This window comes from Pezoporus wallicus, unplaced genomic scaffold (genome assembly GCF_028554395.1).
Source record: "Pezoporus wallicus isolate ANWC-B61680 ecotype Strahan unplaced genomic scaffold, APGP_CSIRO_Pwel_v1 contig_14477, whole genome shotgun sequence".
In the NCBI taxonomy this organism is placed as follows: Eukaryota; Metazoa; Chordata; class Aves; order Psittaciformes; family Psittacidae; genus Pezoporus; species Pezoporus wallicus.
Genome location: NW_026637052.1, coordinates 48,625 through 74,139, shown reverse-complemented (window position 1 = coordinate 74,139; position 25,515 = coordinate 48,625). Strand labels below are relative to the sequence as shown.

Here is a 25,515-nt window from a genome sequence, read left to right as displayed (position 1 = left end):
CTTAGAACTTGACACCACATTGGATCCTGATGGTCTCTTCTCAAGGGGTGAGACAAGCCAAAGAGATTCCCTGGGGTGCATTCCCATAGAATCATAGACTTGTTTAGGTTGGAAAAGACCTTTAAGATCATCCAGTCCAACCATTAACCCAGCACTGCCAAGGCCACCACTAACCCATGGCACTGAGCACCACATTTACACACCTTTTAAATACCTCTGGGGACAGTGACTGCAGCCCTGCCCTGGGCAGCCTGTTCCAATGCCTGAGCACCCTTTGGGGCAGGAATTGTTCCTCAGCTCCATCTAAACCTGCCCTGGTGCAGCTTGAGGCCGTTTCCTCTTGTCCCATCCCTTGTTTCTTGGGAGCAGAGCCCAGCCCCTCCTGGCTCCATCCTCCTCTCAGGCAGTTGTAGGGAGCCATCAGGTCCCCCCTGAGCCTTCTCTTCTCCAGACTGAACCCCCCAGGTCCCTCAGCAGTTCCCCATCACACTTGTGCTCCAGGTCCTGCTCCAGCTCCATTGCCCTTCTCTGGCCCCGCTCCAGCACCTCAAGGTCTCTCTTGTAGTGAGGGGCCCAGAACCGAGCACAGGATTCGGGGTGCAGCCTCACCAGTGCCCAGTGCAGGGGCACAGCCACTGCCCTGACCCTGCTGCCACACTGGTGCTGATACAGGCCAGGATGCTGGTGGCTTCTTGGCTGCGTGGGCACAAGCTGCTCATGTTCAGTCACTCTCAACCAAGAGGAGAGGTTCAAAGCCAAAAATCTCACTGAAAGGTGGAGAAGCAGGAGACATTGCTTTTCCTCTTTGAGCTACACATAAATAGGAGTTAAGGGGAGACCTGAGCTCACACACAACAGTGGTTCAACAGCCCCATGGAGCAATGCCCTTCTCAAGGTGTCCATGATTTTAGGGCCAGAAAGAAATACTTTCATGTACAGGTAAACTTCAAGACCACAACACATGGCTCTCAGCATCACCAGAGCCAATGTACAGCCAGACCCAGCCCAGCAGCAGCCCATTCCTAGACACACCACACTTACTTTCTGGAAAGGCTTCAGATAAAGGAAACACACTGAATCTTAACTTGAAGGTCAAGAGCACAACTCAAACGTCACAGGCTTCACTTGCACCTTCAGCATTTCCCTTCACGTTCCTGCCCTGAGCTTCCCTCCATGGAAGCTGCTGGTGTGTTCCTTTTAGGACTGATGCCCAACACTTATCAGGCTAGGGGAGGAGATTCACTTACTACAGCTCGTATGCATTTTATGTTTACCTAAGACATAAGCCAGGCTTAGAGGTGGAAAAGCAACCTGAGCCTGTTGTATTCACTGCTGAATGAAGGTCAGGGCTGCCCGTGATCCAGTGAAACTGTACCACAGCACCTTTACCTTTGCCATCACCAACAAAGCACCACTTTGCTTCCTTGTTTGCTGATCAAGATTAATACGAAGTATTCAGCAAGCAGCAAATTCCATCTCCTATCAGGGTCAAACCCCCAGAAGCCTCTCCTAAGCAGGACCATTGGAGTGCAGCTCCGTCCCATCTGTGCAGCACATGAAAGCCAACAGACTGCTCACACAGACAGAAGTCATGGCAACACTGCTCTGGGGAAAGCAAGCCAGGGGCTGTTCGGGTTACCAGCATTCCCCAAGGAGGAAATCCACCCTTGAGCAGTGACTTGTCACACAGTGACCACCAGATGGGTGCCTGTGTCCTGAAGGCTGGCTCAGGCATGAAGGAGAAAGAGCATCAGCCAGTGTCCTGGTCAAAGCAAGCCTCCTGCTAACCCAGTGCAGCAGTCACACAAGTGAGCACTTGTGGAGCTCTGGAGTACTGGGAGCTACTATCTGGAGTAACACCCCAGCCAGCACGCTGCCAGCCTGCATGTCTTGCAGCTACACCTTCTGTGTGGAGGAGGTTTATCCTGCATCCAAATGACTGCTGGGTGTTTGGTGGGGCTGGAGCTCAGCACCTCTGCTCAAGGCAGGTTCTCCAGTTAATTAAGGATCCTTCTTTTGGGTATAGTTCTTTGGTAGCAAAGAACAGCTCATTCAGAACAGGAGACAGCTGCTCAGCTTCCAAATACAGTGCTCTGCTGACTTCTGTGTGAGAGCAACAGGTTTATGCTTGGATTCGATTCATCCCTCCCTGCTGAGGATGTACACATTATTATGTGTAAGAATACTGAGTTTAAGGATAAGGCAATCTGCTCCTAGCACCTTCCTCTGCTTTCCCTTCAAGTCTTTCATCAGGGACTTGGTACATCAATGCTTGGGCACAGGGCAGAGCTGCTCTAAATACACTTAGTCCTTTCTGTTGCTGGGAGAGGAGAGGATATTACTAGGGGAGGGTGATGGTCAAGAAAGGGGAAAGCTGAGCAGGACTTCTGAACTTCGATAGCAAGTTCAGTGCAAAGGCACCGCTGCACCCAGAGAACCGGCTTTACCAAGCAGACCCCTGCTCTCCTCCACCCTGAGCACACACACTGTGTTTTGAGAGGCTTTAACACACAGACCACACCTCGCAGCTGGGCTCAGGGGCAGGCACCAAACCTCGGCAAGGGAAACCACAAGAATCCACCCCACCAGGATGATTTCCACCCCGCGTGGAGCAGGATCTCTGTGAACACAAGCTGGGAACATCAGTGCCTGACATTACCTCTGCAAGCTTGACACGCACGTCCCCTCCTCTCCTGCCAGAACAGCCTCAAGCTCCTTCCTCTCTGTGCCCTGCAAAGCCCAGCACATCTGCAAAGGGGAATCCAGCCCAGGGCTGTGCAGAGGGCTCCTTACACAACCACAGCACTGATTTACCATCAGCTGCTGTCAGGAGGCATCTGGGCAGGAATAGGGAGCACTCCTTGAACTACCAAACTCATTCCCACTTCCACTTGCTCCCCTGTAGGCACACAGTGAGCTTTTAGCATCAGGTCAGTGCTCTGCAGCCCAAGCTGGCACAAAAAAACTACTGCTGGGGCTTCTTCAGGTTACTGGGAACTGCTGTATTAATGGCTTCTCAGTATCCAAACTCTTCACACACACACAGAGGATAAATCCTGCTGCCTGACACCAATCAGTGCTCCAGAGTTTGAGACAGAATAAATAGATCAGTTCATTAGTTAAGCGCAAGTGATTCGGTTCAGCTATTTCCTCCCATTGAGCTAACGAAGCAGGTACTTACCCAGAGATGAGGCAGCCGGGCAAACCACGCAGGCGAGGCACCGGAATCCATCCCGGGGATAGAAGAGAAAGAAAAAGAGACACGGGTTAACGACCAGTGCCAGTTAAACAAGGAAAACCCCACACCCCCTCCAGGAAACCCCTTTAAGCCACAAAGCCCATCGCTCACAGTTGCACTGTACCGGGGTGCTGTAAGCAAACTTCAGCGCCGGACTCTCCCCAGCGCAGGAGGCGGACCCAGGCGCTCCCGTCGAGCCTCTTCTGAGAAACGCAAGCACGGACGGGGGCAGGAGGAAGGGAAACCAAGGAAGGAAAGGAAAACACCCGCGCCTGACGTTACCGACTGCTGATAACGCAGGCGGCCCGAGCTGTGGCCCCAGCCGGGGCATGGGCACCGCGGAGCGCCGGGGCAGGGAGCAGGGTGCGAGGCAGCTCCTCCAGCCTTACATAAGTTGTGGTGCGAACTCCAGCGCTGCAGGGACACGGCCCCAGCGGCACCGGGCTCCGGCCGAGCCCTCTAGTGGAAACCTCCACAGAACACCCAGGGGCTTAATTGAATTAACGCTCTGCCAGGGGCCTCTAAACCCTAATCCTCTCCACAAAAGGATCATTAACTAAATGGAGTGATTCAAGAGAGCAGCGGGGCTCTGAGCCGCAGCAACGCGTCGGGGCCGAAACCCAGCCACAACCTCAGCCCATGCCACAGCCCCACCGACGGTCCGGGGTGGGGGGGGGATATGACTGGGTACGAGTGCACAGGCAAGTGCTTGTGGTGCACAGGGGGTGCCCAGCATGGTGCCAGCTCCCCTACAGCCACACCAGAAAGATGGGCACAAGCCTGTGGCCTCACAGCGATGCTGGCACCCAGCACTGCCATCTCCACTGAGACTGAAACCCCAAACTGCTGAGGATTTGATGTGAACGGGTCAGGGACCTGGGGGGTTCAGTCTGGAGAAGAGAGGCTCAGGGGGGACCTGATGGCTCCCTACAACTGCCTGAGAGGAGGATGGAGCCAGGAGGGGCTGGGCTCTGCTCCCAAGGAACAAGGGATGGGACAAGAGGAAACGGCCTCAAGCTGCACCAGGGCAGGTTTAGATGGAGTTGAGGAACAATTCCTGCCCCAGAGGGTGCTCAGGCATTGGAAGAGACTGCCCAGAGCAGGGCTGCAGTCACCATCCCTGCAAGTGTTCACACACCGTGGAGACGAGGCCTCAGTGCCATGGGGTAGTGGTGGCCTTGGCACTGCTGGGAATGGTTGGACTGGGTGAGCTTAAAGGGCTCTTCCAACCTGGCTGATTCTGTGATTCAGCTGCAGCGCTGCTTGTTTAAGTGTTATCATCCACTGATGCCAAGAGCCCGGCAGCAGCTGAAAAGCAGCTCCTCTTTCAAGAGGCAGCCTCAATCCTTCAGCTTAAGGCTGGGGAAACACCTCCATCCCATAGAGGAGCTGCAAGGAGCACATCCAGGAGACTGCTCCTTAGTGGGGCAAACAGGAGCAAGAGAGAGCTTAATTACAGGGCAGGGACCGTTCCCTCCGGGTTTGGGTGTCAGCAGTGGCCTCAGTGGGGCAGAGCTGCCCCACGGGACAGGCGTTCCTCAACAGAGCCCACAGCAAGCGCTGCCTTTGCTGCGCCACGTGTCTGCAAGTCAGGAGCGTCCTGGCTGGGGCTCTGGGATGAGCTGCAGAGCCTCAGGCTCTTCCTGAAACAAGGAAGACTTCAGGCACTGCTTGCAACAAAGCTTCTCCATCAGCAGCAGCCCTCTCCAGTGAAACAGCTGCAGCCCACCTATAGGTACTGGTGCCCTGATTTGGTGCTGTGTGCGAGCACCCCAGCCCCAGCAGCAGCTTCTAAAGCTGAGCTCCAGCCGTGGCATTCACCAGGGCAGACGATGCAGGAGCTGCTGATGGCACAGGCTCATACCCCAAAGGCTGCCACAACCAGGGGCAAGGCTTGCAGGGCAGCCAGGAGATGCTTCACACATTAACTTCCTCCCCAAAACCAAAGCAGCCTTCCTCAGAGGGACCCCAGCCCTGCAAGCTGCCAGCCAAGCCCATCACAGTTCCTCTGGGTTTGGGAAAGCACTCACAGAGGCCTCTCTTTTCCATAAGTGCCTTTTATTCCTGCACCCTCCCCGTGGCTTTTCGGGATGTGCCTGCAGGATAGAGTTGACACATCCATCCCTTGCCTGAAGACACAGGAACAACTGCTCCCCCAGCTAATGAGGCCGTCCTGCTTTGACCCGGGGCAGTTTCCAGCTCACACCGAATCAGCAGGGCTCTCCATGTTCACCTCCTGGAATAAATCCCAAGAGCTCCCTCTCCCCAGCGCGGGCAGGGACACAGATGGTCACAGAGATTAAAGCACACAGAATTAAGCACCCCGTGCAAATGAGCTGCTTCACCCAGCCCCGTGCTGCCCGGTGGTTCGGGGCTCAGCGCTGAGATGGGATCACCACGGAGTGCTGAGCTCTGATAACAGGCTCCTATCGGCCAGAGCAGGAGGCCAGAGAGCTGAGAGCTCTGCAGGCTGTTTGCAAGGGAGGCAAGGTGCAAAGGGCCAGCGCCAGGCTGCTGCTGCCAACACATTCCACTGCTACAGGGAACCTGCCCCTGCGTCGGGGCAACCCCACAGTGTCCTGGGCTGCGTCAACAGGAGCGTGATGCAGGTTGAAGGAGGGGATCCTGCCCCTCTGCTCTGCTCTCCTGAGACCCCACTCGCAGCACTGTGTGCAGTTCTGGTGTCCTCAGCATCAGAAGGACTTGGAGCTGCTGGAGCAAGGCCACAGGAGGCCACGAGGATGAGCAGGGGCTGGAGCAGCTCCCATATGGAGCCAGGCTGAGAACATTGGGGCTGTTCAGCCTGGAGGAGAGAAGCTGTGTGGAGACCTCAGAGCAGCTTCCAGTGTCTGAAGGGGGCTACAAGGATGCTGGAGAGGGGCTCTTCATCAGGGACTGTAGGGACAGGACAAGGGGTGATGGGTTCAAACAAACAGGGGAAGTTCAGGTTGGAGATAAGGCAGAAGCTCTTCCCTGTGAGGGTGCTGAGGCGCTGGCACAGGGTGCCCAGAGAAGCTGTGGCTGCCCCATCCCTGGCAGTGCTCAAGGCCAGGTTGGACACAGGGGCTTGGAGCAAGCTGCTCTAGTGGAAGGTGTCCCTGCCCGTGGCAGGGTCTGGAGCTGGAGGAGCTTTAAGGTCCCTTCCAACCCAAACCAGGCTGGATTCTATGAAATAAAACCAGCAGCACCAGGAAAAAGCCTGGCCATCAGCAGAGATCAATCCTGCGCTTGGAGAGCTCTGTATTCCCACTGAAATGCAGCTTGGATGGATCAAGCAGTGCTGCAACCCCAGCAAGAACCATCTTCAGCTCCAAACGCTGCCCCAGCACCTCTCACAAAGCACCAAGCACCCACAGGCTGGCAGCAGCAGCGAGGGAAACCCACAGCAGCCCCTGCTGCCTTTCCTAGAAGGCTGGCTCTTGGCACCCATGGAGGCACAGGATCTGTCAGCACAGGACACCAGGAAGGATCTGACCATTGTGTGGGTGCAAGAGTCTTTCCTGAGAAAGGAAAGGATTTCTGTGACTGCCTCCCAGGAGGAGCTGCACCCCGAGCCCAGGGGCACGTCAGCATCACCAACAATAGGTTTAAACCTTATTTATACTCAAAACTAGGGAGAAAAGCTGGACAGGAATGGAATCCCTGCTCAGCACCATCCCAGCTGCCAGCTGGTGTTTGCAAGGGATGGGTTTCAAGTGATGTGATGACACCGATGACCACGTTTGCTATTAAAAGCCTCCTGAGGAAATCCCTGAGCAGCGCCAATCCCATCTGGCAGCCCCTGCTGAGGCTCCTCACAGACACAGATCGGCCGTGGCTGATCCACGCAGGAGAGGTTTCACCTCCACGTCAGACACAGGCACCTCCAGCACAGCATCAACACAGAGGAAACCACCTTAGAGCCCAAAGTGGCTCACAGCCAGGGCAGCATCTGCCCCCTGCAACTCTGTGCTCAGCATCCAAGTTCATGCAGATGCAGGGAGGAGACTCAGAGCTGATCTGTCTGATACAGACCCTCGATGCAGAGAAAGAGCTGCCCTCGAGTTTGGCAGTGCCCACAAACCCACCTCCAAGGGGTTCTGAGGAGCAGATGTAAAAATACAAGGCCCTAAAGTAGCCCTAAAGCACTTCTACAATCAGGGGACAGTCCCCAAGCAGGGATCAGCTCCAGAGGTCACGTACAGCATGATAGATGCTGTAATGCATCAGCTGTATTAATGCCCTGGCTACAGCGATGCTGCAAGGCATCAGTCCCCCCCAGGGCTGCTTTAACACCGCTGCACTCAGAGCTGGGCCACTGAAGGCTTCCAGCACACAGCAAGCCTCACACCCCCTTGCCCAAACCCAGCTCAGGTCAAGCGTTCGTGATGCAATTACCTACATGAAAGGAGTTAAAAGCCGCCTCTAATAAGGGGATGTATTTGTGCCACCAGACCAGGGTTCCTCCTCCTCCTCTTTTGCTGCTCACCAGGGTGCCAAAACTTGCCTCACATTAAATGGACCAGCAAAAACTCAGCCTCATTTCTTGCTTCCAACCCTGGCTTCCCGCAGGTTTCTTAGTCACCTATTTACAAACAGGAGCAGGGAGCATTTTAACAGCATTCAAGTGAACAGCACACAGGATGTCAGTGGCCTTGTGTTGGCGAAAGGCTTCGGGATGAGCAAATGGAAAAGCAAAGGCAAGTCCTACACCCCAAAACACTTCCCAGGGGCCAGACCTCCCTCAGGCTGGTTCCCAACAGCCTCAGCATCCTCCTGGCAGCCTTTTCCCTGCTGCCTCCAAGCCACCCGGCTGCAGGAAGCAGCAGAAGTCACCTCCAGCCTCAGAAGCACAGCCACAGAAGAGCCCAAGCTCCCTCTCAGCCTCTCCTCCTCAGACCTGCAAGCGAGGAGGAGTTTTAGGGCTGTCCCCAAGCAGCAGGGTCTGACCTGCACGAGGCTCAGGCAGCACAAAGCAGTTTGACCTGTGCTGTCTGTCCCTGAGCACTCAGGCCGGGAGCCCAGATGGTTTCTCAGGGGGCATCAGGAGGGGGACTGGAGACAAACCATGCTAATTGGATAGACCAAGATACGAGCAGCTGCTCCAAACCTCTTGTGAGCCACAACAAACAGCTTCATCCGAGGAGCAGGCATGGATTAAACGCCACAAACGCCCTTTTCTTCCCTCTGCTCAAAGCGCCTTTTCCCCCAGCGCGGTCCCAAAACAGGCTCCAGCCCCGCGGATCAAACCAGGAAATTCAGCAAAGTGAGCACAAACAATGGCAGGAGGATTTTCCAGACCTTCCAGTCTGTTTGGCAAGTCCCAGATTATGTAAAGCGCCGCTCTGCTGTTGTTGGGGAACCCGCTGGCACCGCGTGCCCGTACCCAGCACCACAAATCCCTTCCCAAGCACTTTCCACCGCAGCTATTCCCAACTGCCTTTCATTTTACACCTCATTCTTATGGGATTAATCATCTTCCCAGGGTCTGGAGTTGTTTTCAGTCCTGCTCAGGTGCTGGATACTGAACTGGCTGCCCTGGAAGAAGTCTCCTTTGTGTCTGCAGGGTGGCTTTACATTGCTGCCGTGCCTCTGCCCAGCAGTGATGTATCCCTTCCGTCACTTTAATCCTTGGCTTTTCCACCAGCTGGGATATGCTGGAGGGCTCAACTGGTTATCACTGCACACACATCTTTCAGAGAAAGAACACAAGAGGCTGGACTCATTCCACACTCAGTACCCAGCTGGATAAACCCCGCTGGCACCCCAGAGGCAGGCAGGATGGGAGCCACTTCCCTGGTACCCAGCTCCACACATGATCCGTGTCCCCTGGCGATGGCCTCACACATGGTCCCAGTGCATTTGCCTAATTAAGACAATGAAGTAGAGAGATCCATTGTGGACCTGGCCGGGGAGCAGATGTGCCCCTGAACCGGGCACTGCTGTCTCCAGGGTGAATCAGCAGGAAAGGCTCAGGCCGGGATCTCAGCCCTGCAAATGCAAGACCCCGCTGCTCCGTCAGAGCCAGGGAAGGGAAATGCTCTGTTCATCAGCAGCCTCTAGTGGGGAGAAGCACACAGACCGCGTGGCTGCTTCGGATGGACCCCACCAGCCCTTAACACACAGCCCCATGAGCCCACCACTGCTGTCCCCCCCCAGCTCAGCTGTGGATGGCCTGGCATGGCCCTGATGGTCACAGTGTAGGGGACCCCCAGAGCACCATGAACTCCAAGAGCCATGAACCAAGAGAACCATAAACCCCGAGAGCCATGAACCCCCCAAGCCATGATCTGACCCACCTGGCCCCAGCGGAGCATCCCATGTGTGAGACCGCTCAGAGGGGCCGTGCCCATGCACTGGCTGTGGTCCCACCCCTGGTCTATGCATGGAGAGTGGCTGCAGCCCCTCTGCAGGAAACCTAACCCAGAGCATCACAGTAATCATCAGTTAGTGAAGAAAAAACACCTAAAAGGTACCACAGCCACATTCCACCCTTCCTGAGCAGCCCAGGGTGGGAGAGCTCCAGGTTGATGCTGGGCGAGTCTCTCCCTCCCCACCCCCAACACCTCCAACAGGCAGCACCCAGAATGGCCAAGCAAGAGCCACTTGTGACCCCAAACCTCCAGCCCCCATAGCCCTAAGCCTCTTCCCTGGCTGGGGTCACGCACAGAAGGTAAAACACTGCTCAGAGCAGATGGAATCTGCGCTCCGGGCAGGATCACCTGCAGCCTGGTCCCTATGGGGAGCGGCTCGGGAAAATCTTCTCTCTGTATTAAATCAGTGGCACATCCCTGGGGAAGAGCCGATGCTTTTCCTTACCCCGGGAGCGACCCTCCCCGGCGCGCGGTGCGGAGCAATGCGGCTGCCGGCGACTCCAGGCTGCAGGAGGAGACTGAGCCTCGGAGCAGCACCGCGGCGCATGAGAAGGCACTTTCAGTCCTCGGCAGGGATTCAAACCCTCTCGGGAAGGCCTCGAGCTCCTCCGAGGCACGAAGCGAGGGGATGCAGGAGGAACCCGCTGCCCGCAGAGCGGCTCCAGCACCACCATGGGGGGACTTGGAGCTGCCGCCGAGTCGCCGCTCCCATCGCGACACGCACCAGGCATGTGCCCTGCTTGGGGTGAGGAACAGGAGGAGCCGCCAGCACCACCATGAGCTGCGGGAGACCCACGTCCACATCCGCACCGGGTCTCGGAGCGGGGGAGCCGCACACCCGGTGTGGGGACACACAAACTGCTCCGTGAGTCCCAGCCGCCTCCTTGCAGACCCGGGCACGGAGCTGCTGCATCACCATCAGCACCAGCAGGGGCACGGGGGGAACGATGAAAGCAAACGGGGAGCCTCAGCCCCGTGTCACCCGGAGCTCCAGGTGTTGCCACGCTAAGGGATTACTCCAGCGGAAAGAGGATGAGGAGGGGAGCGCACGCGCTGCCACCGGCAGCCCTGACCCCGGAGCCGCATCCCTGCCTGTGCTAAAGCCTTGGAAGGGAGCAGCAGAGGGATAGAGAGGGCTGCGCCCTGCTCCTCTACCCCAAGGCGGCTCAATCCCATGGGACAGCAGAGCTTCCCTCGCCCCACCGGCTTCCCCATCCGTGTCCATTTGCTCCGGCTCAGCCAGTCCTGCTGCTGGACGGTGCCCAAGCATGTGTGACTTTGCTGGGGGGCTGCTGGCCCCCCCCACATCAAACCTCCGCCCCTTTGCACAGCCTGACCTCGCATCGCCCAGTGCCAACCCCTGCAGCAGCCAGCACTCCCTGACCCTATGGCTCAGCCCCACAAGCAGAGCACGTGTTGACTTTTCCCACGCGGGAACCCTGGTGTAAGTCAATCCCTGGGCGAGGAGGCGGCTGCCGGCAGCACCGGGCCAAGGCACCACCCTCCATTGCAACACAGCCCTAAAGATAGCCCCAGCCATGGGAAGCGCTCGGACCCACGGCGCTGCCGAGCCCACCGGGACACAGGGAAGGGCAGAACCCCCGGCACGGAGCACGTTCACCCTCGTGGTGCTACGGCTGCAAGAGGGTGGAATTCAGGAAGGGAAGAGATTGGAGGAACCAAGGAACCACCGAGTCCTGCCCCACGCTTCTCCGGTTGCAACATCAGCACAATGCAGGTGGGTCTAGAAGGGGATGTGGGGAGAGAAATCCCCCGCTCCTGACGGTGCAGAGGAGAAGTCGATGGAGAGGTTTTAATGCTGCCCCATTGAGCGCGACATCGATCCGCGTTGGGATGAGCATTGACGGGAGGAGGAAGAGGAGGAGGAGGGCCCCGGCGCTCCGCAGCTTTGGGAGCTGTCCCGGTGGGTGCAGAGGGGTCTTGAAGAGAGGGGAAGGAACGCGGGAGCCCCGAGATGGAGCAGGAGTGAACCCAGTGAGCACTAAATCAGAGCGAGACCCAGATGCCAACTGCCTGGGGGGGGGGAACCCGGTTGCCCAAGGGTGCACCAGTGGGAACAACACTATGGGGGGTGCAGAACCCCATCCACCTGCATCCCATCTGTCCTCCCAAGCCTGAGCCCACTGTGGGCCCCCTCTGAGCACCCCCAGCCCTGCCCACCCCATATCCTCCTGCTCAGCCCCACTCCTGGGCCCTGCTACAGCCCCAGGGCACCTCAGTCCCCCCACACCCAGCCTGACCCCACAGGGCCCCCCCACCCCAGAGCACCCCACATCTGCTTCCTGACACCACAGGGCCTCTCCCAGCCTCACAGCCCCCCCATTGCCCCTATAACCCCCCTTGCTCCACAACTGACCCACTGTGGGTCCCCCACACCCAGCCTGACCCCCCAAACCCCAGAGCACCCTAAAACACCTCCCACGTAGCTAGACCTCTGCAGGTCCCCCTGCACCCCCCATCCCCTCACCCCACATCTCACCTGACCCCAGCACAGATCCCTCACCCCACAGCACTACATGTCCCCTCGTAACCCCTCCATAACCAGCCTGACCCCCAGACCCTCATGTGCCCCAGAGCACCCCAAGTCCTCCTTGGGGTCTGACCCATTACAGGTCCCTCTAGGGAGCCCCAAAATCCCCCAACTCCAGAACTGCCCCAACCTTCTCAGAGACACCCCAAAGTACCCCGGCTCCCCCATGCTCCCCACCCCATAACCAGCCTATCCCCCATGTGCCCCAGAGCACCCTAAGTCCTCCTTGGGGCCCAGACTGACCCATTACAGGCCCCTCTAGGGAGCCCCAAAGCTCCCCAACTCCATAACCCCTCTGACCCCCAACTGCCCCCCCAAGGTGCCCCTGCTCCCCTATGGCCCCTCCTGCCCCATAACCGCCGTGACCCCCCACAGACCCTCCCCTGTGCCCCCCAGATGCCCCCCATGGCGCTCACCCGGGCCGGGGTCCCGGCTCCGCTCCGCACCGCGCTGCTCCACCTGCCCCGCAGGCCCCGCCCCCGCTGCCAAGGGGCGGGGCCAAGGGTTCCCAGCCGCGATGCGCTCCGTGACGTCACCACCCCATATAAGGACAAAGCGCGTCCCCCGGGTGCCGCTGTCCCAGGGGCAGCGCGGGGTCCCCGAACCGCGGCTTTCGGAGGCGTTTTCCCCTTTTCCCCCTGTTTTGGGGTCCCCCGGGGCTGGGGGGGGCCCTGGGGGGCTCCACCGTAAGGGCGGTGGGAGCCGAGGTGGGGCTGGCGCTGTCCCTGCTGCTCACCGGGGTCCCTGAGCAGCGCTAGGGCCACGCCTGGGCTATCGGGGGCGGGCAGGTGGCTGCCGGAGATAAGGGGCAGCGGAGCGGCTGGACCGCGCTCCATGGGCCTCAGCACCCCCTCTGCTGGCGGCCCTGCACTCACACTGGGTGCCCGTTGGGCTGGTTGGGGGGGGTGCCCTGGCGTGACCCTGGGGACAGGGTGTCCCATGGGGACGTGCCTGGGGACACCGGTCTGACCCTGTGCCTCCTCCCCACAGCTTGTCCCCCCATCACCCACCTCTCCCCCTGGAGCTCTGAGCCTCCCCCGACGAGGAGGAGGAAGGGTTGGTGGGGAGGAAGAGCACGGGGTGGCAGCAGGGGAGCCCCTGCCTAATGTGGTGTGAGGGATGAATCCATAAGCTGTTAAGCCACCACAAAGCCCTGGCGCTCCGGCTCCCTCATCACCGACTCCTGCCCGCATCTGCTCCCGGGTTATTTATAACTGGGAATTAAGGATTTCTGGGTCCTTCAGCAGGGAAAGGGGGGACCACTCCCCCCCCCAGCATGGGCTGTGTAAACACCAGCCCCACAGCTGTTTACAAGGGGGAATAGGAGCAGAGGATCCCACATGGAGGCCCTGGAGGGGAATGCAAGCAGGAACCTCAATGCCAGGGATATCAAAAATAAAGAGAGATTTATTAGCAGTGAGTAAAGTGCAACCTCGGCGTCGTTTTCCACTCAGGAGCCGTGTAAATGGTGGGAGACAAGTCCAAGGCAGAGCTGGAGGGCAAGGGGAGGGCAGGCCCGGAGCAAGGATGTGCTAAGAGGATACAAAACCTGTACAAGTGTTCAGAACACAGTGAAAGAAGAGCAGATGAATTATTTACAGCTCCAGCTGCTTACAGGAGGCAGAAGGCTCATGGGCTTCCACAGGCTGAGAGCAGGGAAAGGGACCGAGATGTGGGCCATGAGATGGCATCCAGCTGATATGGACAGATGGGACCATCCTCCAGCATCAGGCTCTGAATGCACTGGGAGATGTGGGCAGTGTGGCAGCATGGCTGCTGCTCCCCCAGGGATCATCCTCCTTTCCCCTTCAGAGACACCCAGCACACGCCGCTACCTCGGGAATTCCATTTACCAACAGGGTCATTGTTCTTGCCAGGGCACCAGAGCTGTGTTCCCCCATCCCTGGCAGTGTTCAAGGCCAGGTTGGACACAGGGGCTTGGAGCAAGCTGCTCTAGTGGAAGGGGTCCCTGCCCATGGCAGGGGTTGGAGCTGGAGGAGCTTTAAGGTCCCTTCAACCCAAACCAGGCTGGGATTCCATGACTTAGGACCCACCAGCAAAGACCCTGGAGCTGAAATGCAGCAATGGATGTGTGACCCTTTCAGCCCAGGCCCACCCATTCCATGCTAGAACTGCTCCCTGGGTCACGGTCCCACCAGTGTGAAGCTGCAGCCTGGCTGGATGCTTTCTTCTCCCCAGAAACCCCTTCCCACAGGAGGCCCTGAGCCACACTGGACACTACCGAGCTCGCTGTTGCCTTGCCTGTGCTGTCACCCTCACCAGCACACCAGGACAGGAGTTTAACAGGGCACAAAGGACAGCACAGCCAGAGAATGGTCACCCAGGGAATGGCCCAGCCTCTTTAGGAGCAGAGTGACCTGGAGCACATGGAAGTGTGGAAGGTGGGCACAAGGGAAGAGCTTTTGCCACTCTGTTGGATCCAACCTGTTGCTGGAGACAGGGTGGATCTACTCTCCCATCCAGCCAGCAGAGCATGGATCAGGTTGGAAGCTCAAGCCTGTGTCTGGTCCCTTCCCTGCCTCGGGTGGGTGAAGGTCAGGAGCCTGGAGCAGATGGGGCTGTTCTCCTAACGCTTGGACCACTGGTGGTGAACAGCATGGTCCCGAAGGGCACACACAGCCCCTCACAGAGGGGGAAGAGGCTGCGCTGTCCTGGGATGCAGCCGTGAAAGCACTTGCAGAGCCCTCTTGACACCTCAGCCTATGGGTCACAGGACTACTGCCGCTCAGGCTTGACGTGGTCCCCGATCATCCTCCTGTGGTAGGTGGCCAGGAAGATGTCGTTGTCCTTGGGGCAGTCGTGGTGGCAGGAGCACACCTTGATGAACATCATCTTGCGCTGGAAGAAGTCCCCCTCGGGGCAGTGGAACTCCACCTCCACCGTGCTGGTGACGTACGGGGTGCAGCAGCGCCCGTCCGTGCAGCTCCCACAGAACCTGGGCCGGTAGGAACGGGAGCTGGTGCAGCCCGAGAACTCAAAGCGAAGGCTCTGGCGGGGCTTTGGGGTCCGCACGCACTTCCTGCCCTTCTGTGGAGGAAGCAGACGGGTTAACAGGGATGGGATGGTCCCATGAACCATGGAATGCTTTGGGTTGGAAGGGACCTTAAAGCTCCTCCAGCTCCAACCCCTGCCACGGGCAGGGACACCTTCCACTAGAGCAGCTTGCTCCAAGCCCCATCCAACGAGGTTTGAACACTGCCAGGGATGGGACATTCCCAACTTCCTTGGGCAACCTACATGAAGGGTCCACCTAGGCCTGTGCTCCATCACAAAGCCTCACACCCCACAAGCACCCACCTGGGTACCCCCCTGGCATTCCTGTCCCCAAGCCCGGTACCTTGGTTTTGTCCACAGGGAGGTCGCAGGGCCGGACCATGCAGAGCCGGGTCTCCTTCTCCAGGCGGCACTGGGGGTTGTTGTTGGTCACCCGTGCAGAGATGCCCATGCCGCAGCTCTTGGAGCAGGCGCTCCACTCCGTGGTCTGCACCAAGCAGTTCTCCTGCAGGTTATTCACCTCTGGCTTGGGTGCTGGATGCTCCCTGAAAACTGAGCCGCGAGGCAGGGATCAGCGCTCGGGATGCACCCAGCTTGATGTAGCTCTTGAGGAGCAGCAGCAAAGGGCTGGTCCACCCCATGAGCTGCTCTGATGAAGGATGCAGCCAAGTGTGGGGACGTTTCCTACCACATCCCGGCTGCACTATCAGAGGGTGCATGAACCTCCCTGCAGCATCCCTGAGGTCTCACCTTGAGAGCTGAGCACTTGCTGCTCACACAGAGAGCAGCCAGCACCAATCCCAAACCAGCCCCAAGTCAGAGCCGCGACCCAAAGGCGCTTTGGGTCTGTCCATCCCCCAGACATCCCCTGTCCCCATCCCCTGCGCCCACCACTCACCCGCCATGGCTGTGTCCAAGCGGTTCTCCTCGCCGCCCTCCGCACAGACCCACTCCTCGCAGCACTTGTTGCTGAGCTTGACCCGCTGTGGGTTGGGGCACTCGGGGGACGGCAGGCGCAGGTCGTCGGAGCAGAGCGGGATGCAGCCAATGGCCCCGTCCATGCAGATGCACTGCAGCTTGCAGCTGGGCTGGAAGCTCTCCCCGTTGTGGTAGATCTTGCCCAGCAGGTCACACGTTGCACCCTCGTGTGCTGTGGGAAGGAGGAAAGGAGCTGAGGAGATGCCAGGGGGGGTTAGATGGAGCTGAGGAACAATTCCTGCCCCAAAGGGTGCTCAGGCATTGGAACAGGCTGCCCAGGGCAGGGCTGCAGGCGCCGTCCCTGCAAGTGTTCACACAGCGTGGAGATGAGGCCTCAGTGCCATGGGATAGTGGTGGCAGTGGCAGTGCTGGGAATGGTTGGACTGGAAGAGCTTAAAGCTCTTTTCCAACCTGGTTGATTCTATGATTCTGTGTCTAAAGGTACCTACAGAAGGGAAGTAACACTCTGGTTTATGACCTTTTGGGCTCCTCTGCGTTGTGCGAGTCTCTTCTTCCTTCCAGCCACAGCTCCTTTGACTTCCCTCTGTTCTGATCTCCAGCTCTCCCATCCCCAGCCCTCCTGCAAGCCATTCACTCCTTCCCAGTACAACTTCAATGAGCAAAACAAGGAACCACCACAACCTCTGACACCATCTGCAGCCCATGGGCACCAGCAGAGCTCACAAGTTCTGGCATCCAGAGCAGCCCAAACTCTTCCAGTGGCAGTTTTCCAGCCAAAACCTCGTAGCTGATTGAGAGTTTTGCAGGCCCGGACCAAAGTCAGGGATGTTTCCCAAGAGAAACAAGGGAAGTGTTTCAATTGGCTATCAAAGATTTCCTTTAGGCTCTTACAAGAGCTCAACCAAAATCCCTGTTGGACTGTATCCACAGGGGAACCGTTTGCTTAGGCAATTATTATAGATACGATAAAGATTGAGATGAACCTTCTGATATCACGGAAGGGGAACGTTTTGAGGCATTTCAATAACTCCTGACAAGTTTTGTGAGGACATCCTTTGTATTTCTGCTGGTTTTTGGTCTTTTCAGCCTGAAATGTTGCAATCTCAGTGGTTGACGGGGCAGAAATCCTGCTTTTGGCCACTTCTCCTCAGCTGCTGATGCCTGCAATCCTGACCCTTACAAAACAAACCTCTATTGGGAAGTTCCCAACACGAAGGATTCTTGGCTGCTTGCAGGGGCTTACCAGGAAACCTGATCTATTTTCCCCTTAGTCCTGCTCACCCGTGGAATACTGTCTCAGGCAGAAAGCGTTTGGAGCAAACAAGGAGCAAGAGCCTCTTCCCATCCCACCTACTCCTTGAGGGGACACAAATCCACCCAGGCTGCTGCTGTGGTTCTAATCAGAGCTGGACCTCAACTTGCAACTCTTTTCAATGCCTTTGGGATAAAAATACTCCCGAGCTCCTACTTCGAAGTCCCAAAGCCTCACTTTTTCCATGGAAATGGAAGCCATCTGCTTTCCCTCTCCGCAACCATTCATGCTTATTTTTAAACCCTCTCTCAGTGTTTTCTAGCCCTGTTCCTCCCCAGTGAAGCGGTCGTGCTGTTCTCCCAGCCTGCTCAGGGCTCTGGTCTGTTTGCAAACCTCAACCCTTCCGTCATGCCCTTCCTTACCCTCCAATGACCTCACTTTCCCCTCGACCTGATCCAATTAAAGCCCCAGGATGGATTGCGCCAGTGGAATGGGACAGCTCCTTATTTACCAGCCCCGCTGGGCACCTCCCCTCCCGCCAAGGAGACTTTTGCCCTTTTCCACAGGGATTATGGCAGAGTTCCCATGGCTGAGCTCTGCCAGCTCCCTGCACCCACTCGGGCCGCCCGAGCACCCTCAGGCTCTCCTGCTCCAGACTTCCGACAGGATCGTGTTTACCTTCCTGATACCCCAAGGTCTCTGCAGGGAGGGAAGAACTCATTTGTGGCACGTGAAATGCTGTGCTCTGAGATGACATTAAACAAAAACACAGCGGCTTTCACCGCGATGGCTCCCATCCTGTCTCTTCTGGTGTGAGCTTTGTGGTCACCCCCAACCTAGAAGCTCGTCCCGTGGCACCTGAACACTGCTCTGCTCCTTTCTGCTCCCATCACATCTGATTTCTCTGCTTGTGAGTACTCTCTTCTCTGTTCAGAGGCATTGAGCCCTCCCTGTATTTGATTCAGCATTCATAGAATCCCAGTCTGGTTTGGGTTGAAAGGACCTTAAAGCTCCTCCAGTTCCAACCCCTGCCACAGGCAGGGACACCTTCCACTAGAGCAGCTTGCTCCAAGCCCCTGTGTCCAGCCTGGCCTTGAACACTGCCAGGGATGGGGCAGCCACAATTCCACCCTCAGCTTCCCTCATTGCCTCCAAAATCCCCCATCTTCCAAGGGATCAGTGTGGACACCACAAAAATACCACCCAAGCACATTATGGCCCAAACCCTCCACCCAGTTTAGGGGACATCCCGGTCTGGGTCCACCTGGGGTTCCTGCCATGAAAACTTCCATTTCTCATTTAAAGGCAGGAGGGGCAGTGGTGGTCATCAAGTCTGACTTTCAAAGAGGAGGGATACGGGGGGATCACCCCCAAATCTTTGTGTCAAACCCTGTGTCATGGAGAACACAAATCACTTCTATTAGAAAGGGGCCCAGTCTTAATGTGGAGTCTGACATGGAGCTTGCTCCATAGAACCACAGAATAGTTCGGGTTGGAAAGGACCTTAAGATCACCCAGTTCCAACCCCCTGCCATGGGCAGGGACACCTCACACTAAACCATGGCACCCAAGGCTCTGTCCAACTTGGCCTTGAACACCGCCAGGGATGGAGCATTCACAACCTCCCTGGGCAACCCATTCCAGTGCCTCACCACCCTCACAGGAAAGAATTTCCTCCTTATATCCAATCTAAACTTCCCCTGTTTAAGTTTTAACCCATTACCCCTTGTCCTGTCACTACAGTCCCTGATGAAGAGTCCCTCCCCAGCATCCCTATAGCCCCTCTTCAGACACTGGAAGCTGCTCTGAGGTCTCCACACAGCTTCTCTTGTCCAGGCTGAACAGCCCCAGCTTTTTCAGCCTTTCCATGCTCCTGAGTAAGTTGTTCCAGTGATTTAACCACCTTTACTCCACAAACAGACACCTCATTTCCAGTCTGCACCAGGCAGTCAACAGTTTACACCCACTGGATGCTATCCCACCTACATCCATCTCCCTCAGCTCCCATCGGCAGCTCCTAGGTTTACCCATGCTTACACAAGGGAGCTCATGGGGCTTCTAAAGATCACGATAACTGGGGGAGGAAAACAAAACAACCTCCCAGAACCTCTCCTAGGAACGGAGAAAACGCCTTCTCCAAGCTAAATTCATTGCTTAGAGTCAAAACCCAAATGTATGCGACTCCAGAGGTGCCCCATGCAGGGGCCGATCACTTCCTGGCTTTCCAGGCAGAGGAGGCTTGGGTTTGAACAGGGAGTGGGAGACTCAGGAGAGCATCAGGGGTTTTCCTCTACACCGGAATCATTTCTGCATGCTTTAAAACCAGCAACTGAACAAACCAGGCACAAAGCAGCCGGATTTTCCTCTGCTGGCTGAGAAGAGGCAGCAGCAGAGAAAACAGCTCTATGGAGATGAGCTCTTAGGCAGAAGCTCTTCCCTGTGAGGGTGCTGAGGCACTGGCACAGGGTGCCCAGAGAAGCTGTGGCTGCCCCATCCCTGGCAGTGTTCAAGGCCAGGTTGGACACAGGGGCTTGGAGCAAGCTGCTCTAGTGGAAGGTGTCCCTGCCCGAGGCAGGGGTTGGAGCTGGATGGGCTTTAAGTTCCCTTCCAACCCAAACCATTCCCTGATTCCATGCTGTGTATTTACCTGGCTCAGTGTCATTTCTACATCCACACTCCTTTTGCCCAGCTGTTCCCACCCACACGGCCCTTGCATTGAAGCACTGAGTGCAAAACACCAACCCCCAGTGCAAGGTGGGGAGATTTGACAAGAAACACTTCCCAGCCCAAGTCCAGACTGGTGCCGTCCACCCACAGGCACTACGGGATGAGCCGATGCCTCCTACCAACTTCAGAGGGACAAAGGAGCATCCCAAACCCCACTTGTGCCTGTGGCGAGGAGGAAGCAGGCTGTGCGTGCGTGTTGGCATCAGGGAACCTGCGGGCTGCCGGGGCTCCCATCGGGTGCTGCGGGATGCAGCTCCAAGCGCTGCAGGGAATTCCGACGCTGCCGAGGGTTTCCCGAGAGCCCGCTCTCACCTAAGCAGATCCCGCTGCCTCTGTGGATCTTGGCGAAGTCGCAGTAGAGTCCCTTGTGATGGTCGCAGGGCTGCTGCAGGGAGCAGAGCTCGCCCAGCTGCCTGGCGCACACCTTGCAGCAGCCGCAGGCATCCAACACGCGGCTGGTGCCGGCGGGGCAGCGCGCAGGCTGGGAGGGACACAGGCATGGGTACGGGCAGGGCTGCGGCTCGACCTGGAGGGCAAACAAGGCATGGAGAGAATGAGTCTTCCGCAAGGCAGCCGGGCAGGGGAGTGAGGAACAGGATCCTGCTGCGAGCGACCCGGTGAGAGGAGCGGAGGGGGGGACCTCACCCCCCTCTCCTGCCGCAGAGGAGGTGCTGCAGCTCCCAGGGCTGAGCTCACCTCCTCATCCCCAACTCCTTGAGGCTCAAGGGAAAATAAAGCCCAAAGCTGGCTCTGGGAAGCCATGGGCAAAGCAAACAGAACAAGCAGGGGCTTGGATCCCCTGCGTGACTCAGCCCCCTGCTTCCCTGGAAGCAAGGAAATAGGAGCTATTGTCAGGATGCAATTCCCAGCTCTTACATAGAAGAAGACATCAAAGACTGGAGCAGCATCATTGCGCCCATCTGAAGGTGGAGAATTGAGGTGTGTGGTGAAAGGACTTGCCCAAAGTCCTTTTAGCAGCACCAAAACCCCATCCTAAAGCTCCAAGTCCTGTTTTGTCCCTGGATGCCATCCTTCCTTGGTTATTCCCAGAGATGCGTCCCCTCCTCTCCCCATTGCAGAGGATACAGCTGCCCTTGGGACCTTGTGGATCTGCTTCTGCCCACCTGTGAGGTTTCGGAAGTGCTAGGTACCTCCTGATACCCACCCTGGGCTTTACAGCACTTGAGATGCTAAACAGAGCTCAGGCTCTGGCTGAGGAGGGTGAGCTCCCCCGGGGTGCTTCAAGCACTCCAGTAACTCCCTCTGCAGCATCTTCATCCCGAGCCAGCCTGGATCAAACGCAGCCTCAGCGCTGGATGTGCCAAGATGTAAAAGCATGGCTATGAAGGATGCAGAACACACGGTTTCTAAACAAAGACCTCCCCAGAGCATCCGGGCACCAGCCCTGGCCTGGTTTTCTGTGCAGTTTCTGCCCATTGATGCTCTCCAGGTAGCTCGGGGGACACAAGAGCACTGCTCCAGCTAGCAGTGCTCTGATGCTGCACCCAACCTAGGGGCAGATGCACCCCTTGCATGTAGATGATGCCAGCAAACACCTTTGGGATCCTGCCTTACTGTGAGCTGGGTGAAGAGGGGAGCACCCAACAGGGCAGAACCTCACAGCTCCATCAGCAAGAGCCAGGCAGGGAAAGGGGCTTTTCCAGGCAGCTGGAATGAGCCCAAGAGCAGCTGGGGGGGAAATCAGGAATCAAGGTCAAATGACTGCATTGCTACAGCTCTGTTTGCACTCATTGTGTCCCATCCAGCCCCTGCTTGTGAAACAGCTTCCTCGGATATTGTGTTTGTCACTAATAACAGCAGGAAAGCTTTTCCAGCTGTTGTGGCTGTTGCTTCAAGCAGCTGCTCTGCCTTGAGCTCACGTGGGGTCAGGAGATGCCAACTGCTTTGTTCTGCAGCAACAACCAGCGCGGTGCAGTGCAGGATGGGGTCCAGCCAGAACCTTAACTCACAAATCGGGGTCATTGAATCCCAGCCTGGTTTGGGTTGGGAGGAACCTTAAAGCTCCTCCAGCTCCAACCCCTGCCATGGGCAGGGACCCCTTCCACTAGAGCAGCTTGCTCCAATCCCTGTGTCCAACCTGGCCTTGAACACTGCCAGGGATGAATCCTCCCAGAGTCTCACCCTGCTCAGCAGGAACCAGCAGCAGCTCCAAGCACAAAGGGCTGTTGGAAGCCGGCCCCTCCTGCCTGTATCCCAGCTGCTCCCAGAGCCGCTTGGTGGGAGCCGGCACATCGCTGGGATCAGCTCCCGACCACAGAGGGCAATAAAAGCCACTGAAAACACAGCAGTGTTTTCACTGCGCTTCATGCAGGCAATCACTGCAGCGTCCAAAAGGATGTGTTATTCGACCATGGATGAGAGGGAGGGGGGACGTCCCTCACACAGTACCTATATTAAGATGCAATCCATGCACTTGAAAAAACTAAGGAGGAGCAGCATTTTCCAATGCAGCGTCAGCCACAGGCCATAGAAAGAGTCCCTCTCAAAATAGCCCTGCTACTGAAAACCAAACCAAAACGGCCTCTCTCAGGATAACAGGGAATGCAATGGAGTCAAATCCAGCTGGGTTTTCCTTCTTGGCTTCATTCGTCGTTGTCGGTGCTGTTTATTTCCTTTAATAACTCACCACAGGAACTTGACCACTGGCTTTTGCCTCCTGTTCCCTTCCTCCTTATATCACAGGTGCTTGAAAAGCATCTGGACCCAGATCTCCACCATACTGGAGACCTGCTGGGTGATTACACCCAACCTGCCAGCAGATGTGTGGCTTAAAAGGCCCAAGTCTCCCGTATCCTCACGGCATTCCCAGACTTCCCAGTGCAGACGTGCCTCTTCCTCACCCGGTCCAGTGGCCCCAGGGTGTGCTGCAGCTCCTGGGTTTATTGCTGAGCAAAGTCAGCTCCTCCTATTTATAACCCCTGCTCCAGGCCCAAGAGAGGAGAGAACGAGCAGAGCTGTGCCCTGGCTCCCAGGGAGCATGGGAATGCTGCCTGCAGAGGGGAGCTCCTGCACCTGGGGACAGTCAGCACTGAGCCAGGTTCCAGGAGTTCCCTGTTACTGAAGTGGTTCCCACAGCAGTTTCAAAGAGGATAAATCAGGACATGGAGCTGCTGGAGCGAGGCCAGAGGGATGCTGCGAGGGCTGGAGCAGTTCACTATCGCCTCGACCCTGTTGCTGTTGGGGTTTGCAGAGCAGAACCAGTGTTAGAGATCAAGGTGATGGGATAAGAAGTGCTGACGCCTGGAATATCAGCTCTGCCTGCTCTGCTGGCGGCTCTCCTATCGATTCCCCGCGTGTGGATCTGCCACTCCCAGGAGCCGTGGCCAAGCCCCAGTGGGAGTGAAACCATCTGCCTGGAGGATTCCCTTGCCTGTGCTCCGTGCACGTTCTCCTCCATCAGCTCCCAGGTCCCATCTGCTCGGCAGACAAGACACAACAAGCTTCCTCCCAGCTGCCAGCACCAACCCCAGTTACCTGGGGAGGTGGAAGAAGTGAGTGCGTTCTTCCTGCTTCACACTCCCATGAACCAATTCCCTCTGCTCCTCAGGAAGGCAGCAGGGGGGGGGCAGGAGCTCACACCATTCGGTGTCACCTCTGTGCCACCGTCAGGGCTTCTCTTTCCTGACAACATCCACAGGAGCCCAGGGAACCAACTGAGGCCAAACCAAAGAGGATCTGGGCTCGTGGCTGCATTCAAAGGGCTGGGAAAGGAGAGACCTGGAGCAGAGCTGGCTGTGCACGAAGTGCTGCAGGAGCCACAGTGTAAGTAACACCGTGAACACATCCCTGGTTCCCTCTCACGCTGCAGGGCTGGCAGCAGATGAAGCAGCCAAGACCCAGCTCTCCCTCCATCCCAGGCTCTCAAGTCACCTTCCTGAGGCTGCTGCACAGCACCCTGTTAGGAGAGAAAGAACCACTGCCCCCATGGCACAGACGTGCCCAGCCTGAGCTGAAGACACCTCCAGCAGCCCTGGTCCTGCTCTCAGCTCTGAGCAGCACAGGGCCAGGAGGAGCAGCTCAATGCCCTTGCTTGAGCCTCTGAACACCCCTCGCAGAGCCCAAAGACAGGCAAAAGCTCCATTTGCACTGACTCAGTGTAAGGAACACAAGGACCACCCCAACTGCAGGGGTTGCCTTGGCTGGTGGCAGCACTGGGTCCCAGGACACCTTTCCTGTCAGGAAAGGAGCTGGCACATGCCAGCGCTGCCAGGAGCAAAGCACCAACCAGGCGGTTAGTGCATGTGTCAGCAAACAACCCCTGCGAGGCACTGTGCCCCTGTGAACCCACTCCCTCACCCATCCCAAAGGCACTCACTGCAACTGAGAACCATTCCTGGCTGCGTCCATGTCCCTGCCCTCTCTGGCACTGTAACAGCACACAAAAGTCCTAAGCAGAATCAGCTGGAGAGGCTGCATCCCCTCGAGATGCCCGGTTTGGGGAGCACACGGATGGGTTCAATGGCAGCAGGGGAAGGATGGTGCTGGTAAGGAGCTGGGACAGGAGGCTTTTATTCCTTGCAGTGGCACAAACTCAGCGACTTCACTCTCTCTGTTCTCCCCCGTGTAAACCAGGGCTGGCTTCCAGCAGCCGCGAGCGGAGCGACACCAACTCCATCCCCATCTGCCAAGAGCTCCGAGATCCAGGGGCCGACTCAGGGCTGCTCTCAGGACCCTGCAGAGGGGCAGGCGGCAGCAGAAAGCATCCCCATGCACCAAAGCGAGGAGGAGCTGCCTCCGCGCAGTACGTACCCAGCCAGGAGCGAGGAGGAGGATGCACAGGGCGCAGGTCAGGGTGCCCCGGCTGCCGGCCATGCCGAGCCGAGCGGCGGATCCAGGCTGCCGGCGGGCTCGCTCCTTCTCCTCCGATGTCCTCCTCTCCCTTCGGAGCGAGGCGCTCGCCAGCTCCTCTTTAAATAGGCTGCTGGAAGGGGCGGGCTCCGCCTTGAGTGACAGCCTGGGGAGCAGGAGGCTTGGGTGCGAGGGACCGGCCCGAATTCCCGGGGGTAGGAGCGGATCCGTGCGGCGCGGGCGCTCTCCACGTGGGTAAAGCCGAGCCCAGTGCAAGCGGGGTTACCCTTTCCTTTTTCCTCCTAATTCCAACAGTAGGAAGCTCTCCTGACACATCCACCCCCCCCTCCTCACCTACACCCGTTCCTTTCCGGCTGCAGGAACTAAGGGCATCGATAAGCGGAGCTTCGTGGTCCTCTGCGGTGCTGCAATAAGCAGGGGCTTTGTGAGGTGCGGTCGGGTCCCATCGCTGCCCGTGCATCACGCACACGGTGCTGCCAGCTCCAAGAAATGGAAGTTCCATGACTTAAAAGCTCCAAGGCAATGAAAAGCTGTGGGGTGAAGGTAATGGATAAAGGACAGCGATTCCCTCCAAGTGCTTTATTTTCACCTCGGGATTGATGCTGGATAT

At 57.5% G+C, this 25,515-nt stretch overlaps 2 protein-coding genes across 4 annotated transcripts in view; both read right to left on the bottom strand.

The window, feature by feature from the left end:
• EPB41 (erythrocyte membrane protein band 4.1) overlaps positions 1–12,621 on the bottom strand; it is an 88,081-nt gene extending 75,460 nt beyond the window's left edge. The window contains exon 1 of one of the 3 annotated variants that reach the window (XM_057402933.1): positions 12,559–12,621. The gene's annotated coding sequence lies outside the window, so the exon portion shown is untranslated. Of the gene's footprint in view, positions 1–3,181; positions 3,289–12,558 lie in introns of those variants that run through there. The other 2 variants (XM_057402920.1, XM_057402918.1) reach the window with 2 other exon arrangements.
• A 2,257-nt stretch (positions 12,622–14,878) lies between these two features.
• Positions 14,879–24,943, bottom strand: LOC130595868 (CCN family member 2-like). The gene is made up of 5 exons (XM_057402947.1): positions 24,846–24,943; positions 20,388–20,601; positions 16,056–16,307; positions 15,501–15,709; positions 14,879–15,190 (listed from the first exon to the last, which is right to left on the bottom strand). The coding sequence occupies exons 1-5, from the start codon at positions 24,906–24,908 to the stop codon at positions 14,879–14,881; spliced, it is 1,050 nt and encodes a 349-aa protein (XP_057258930.1). The 5' UTR covers positions 24,909–24,943.
• Between the last annotated feature and the right edge of the window lie 572 nt (positions 24,944–25,515).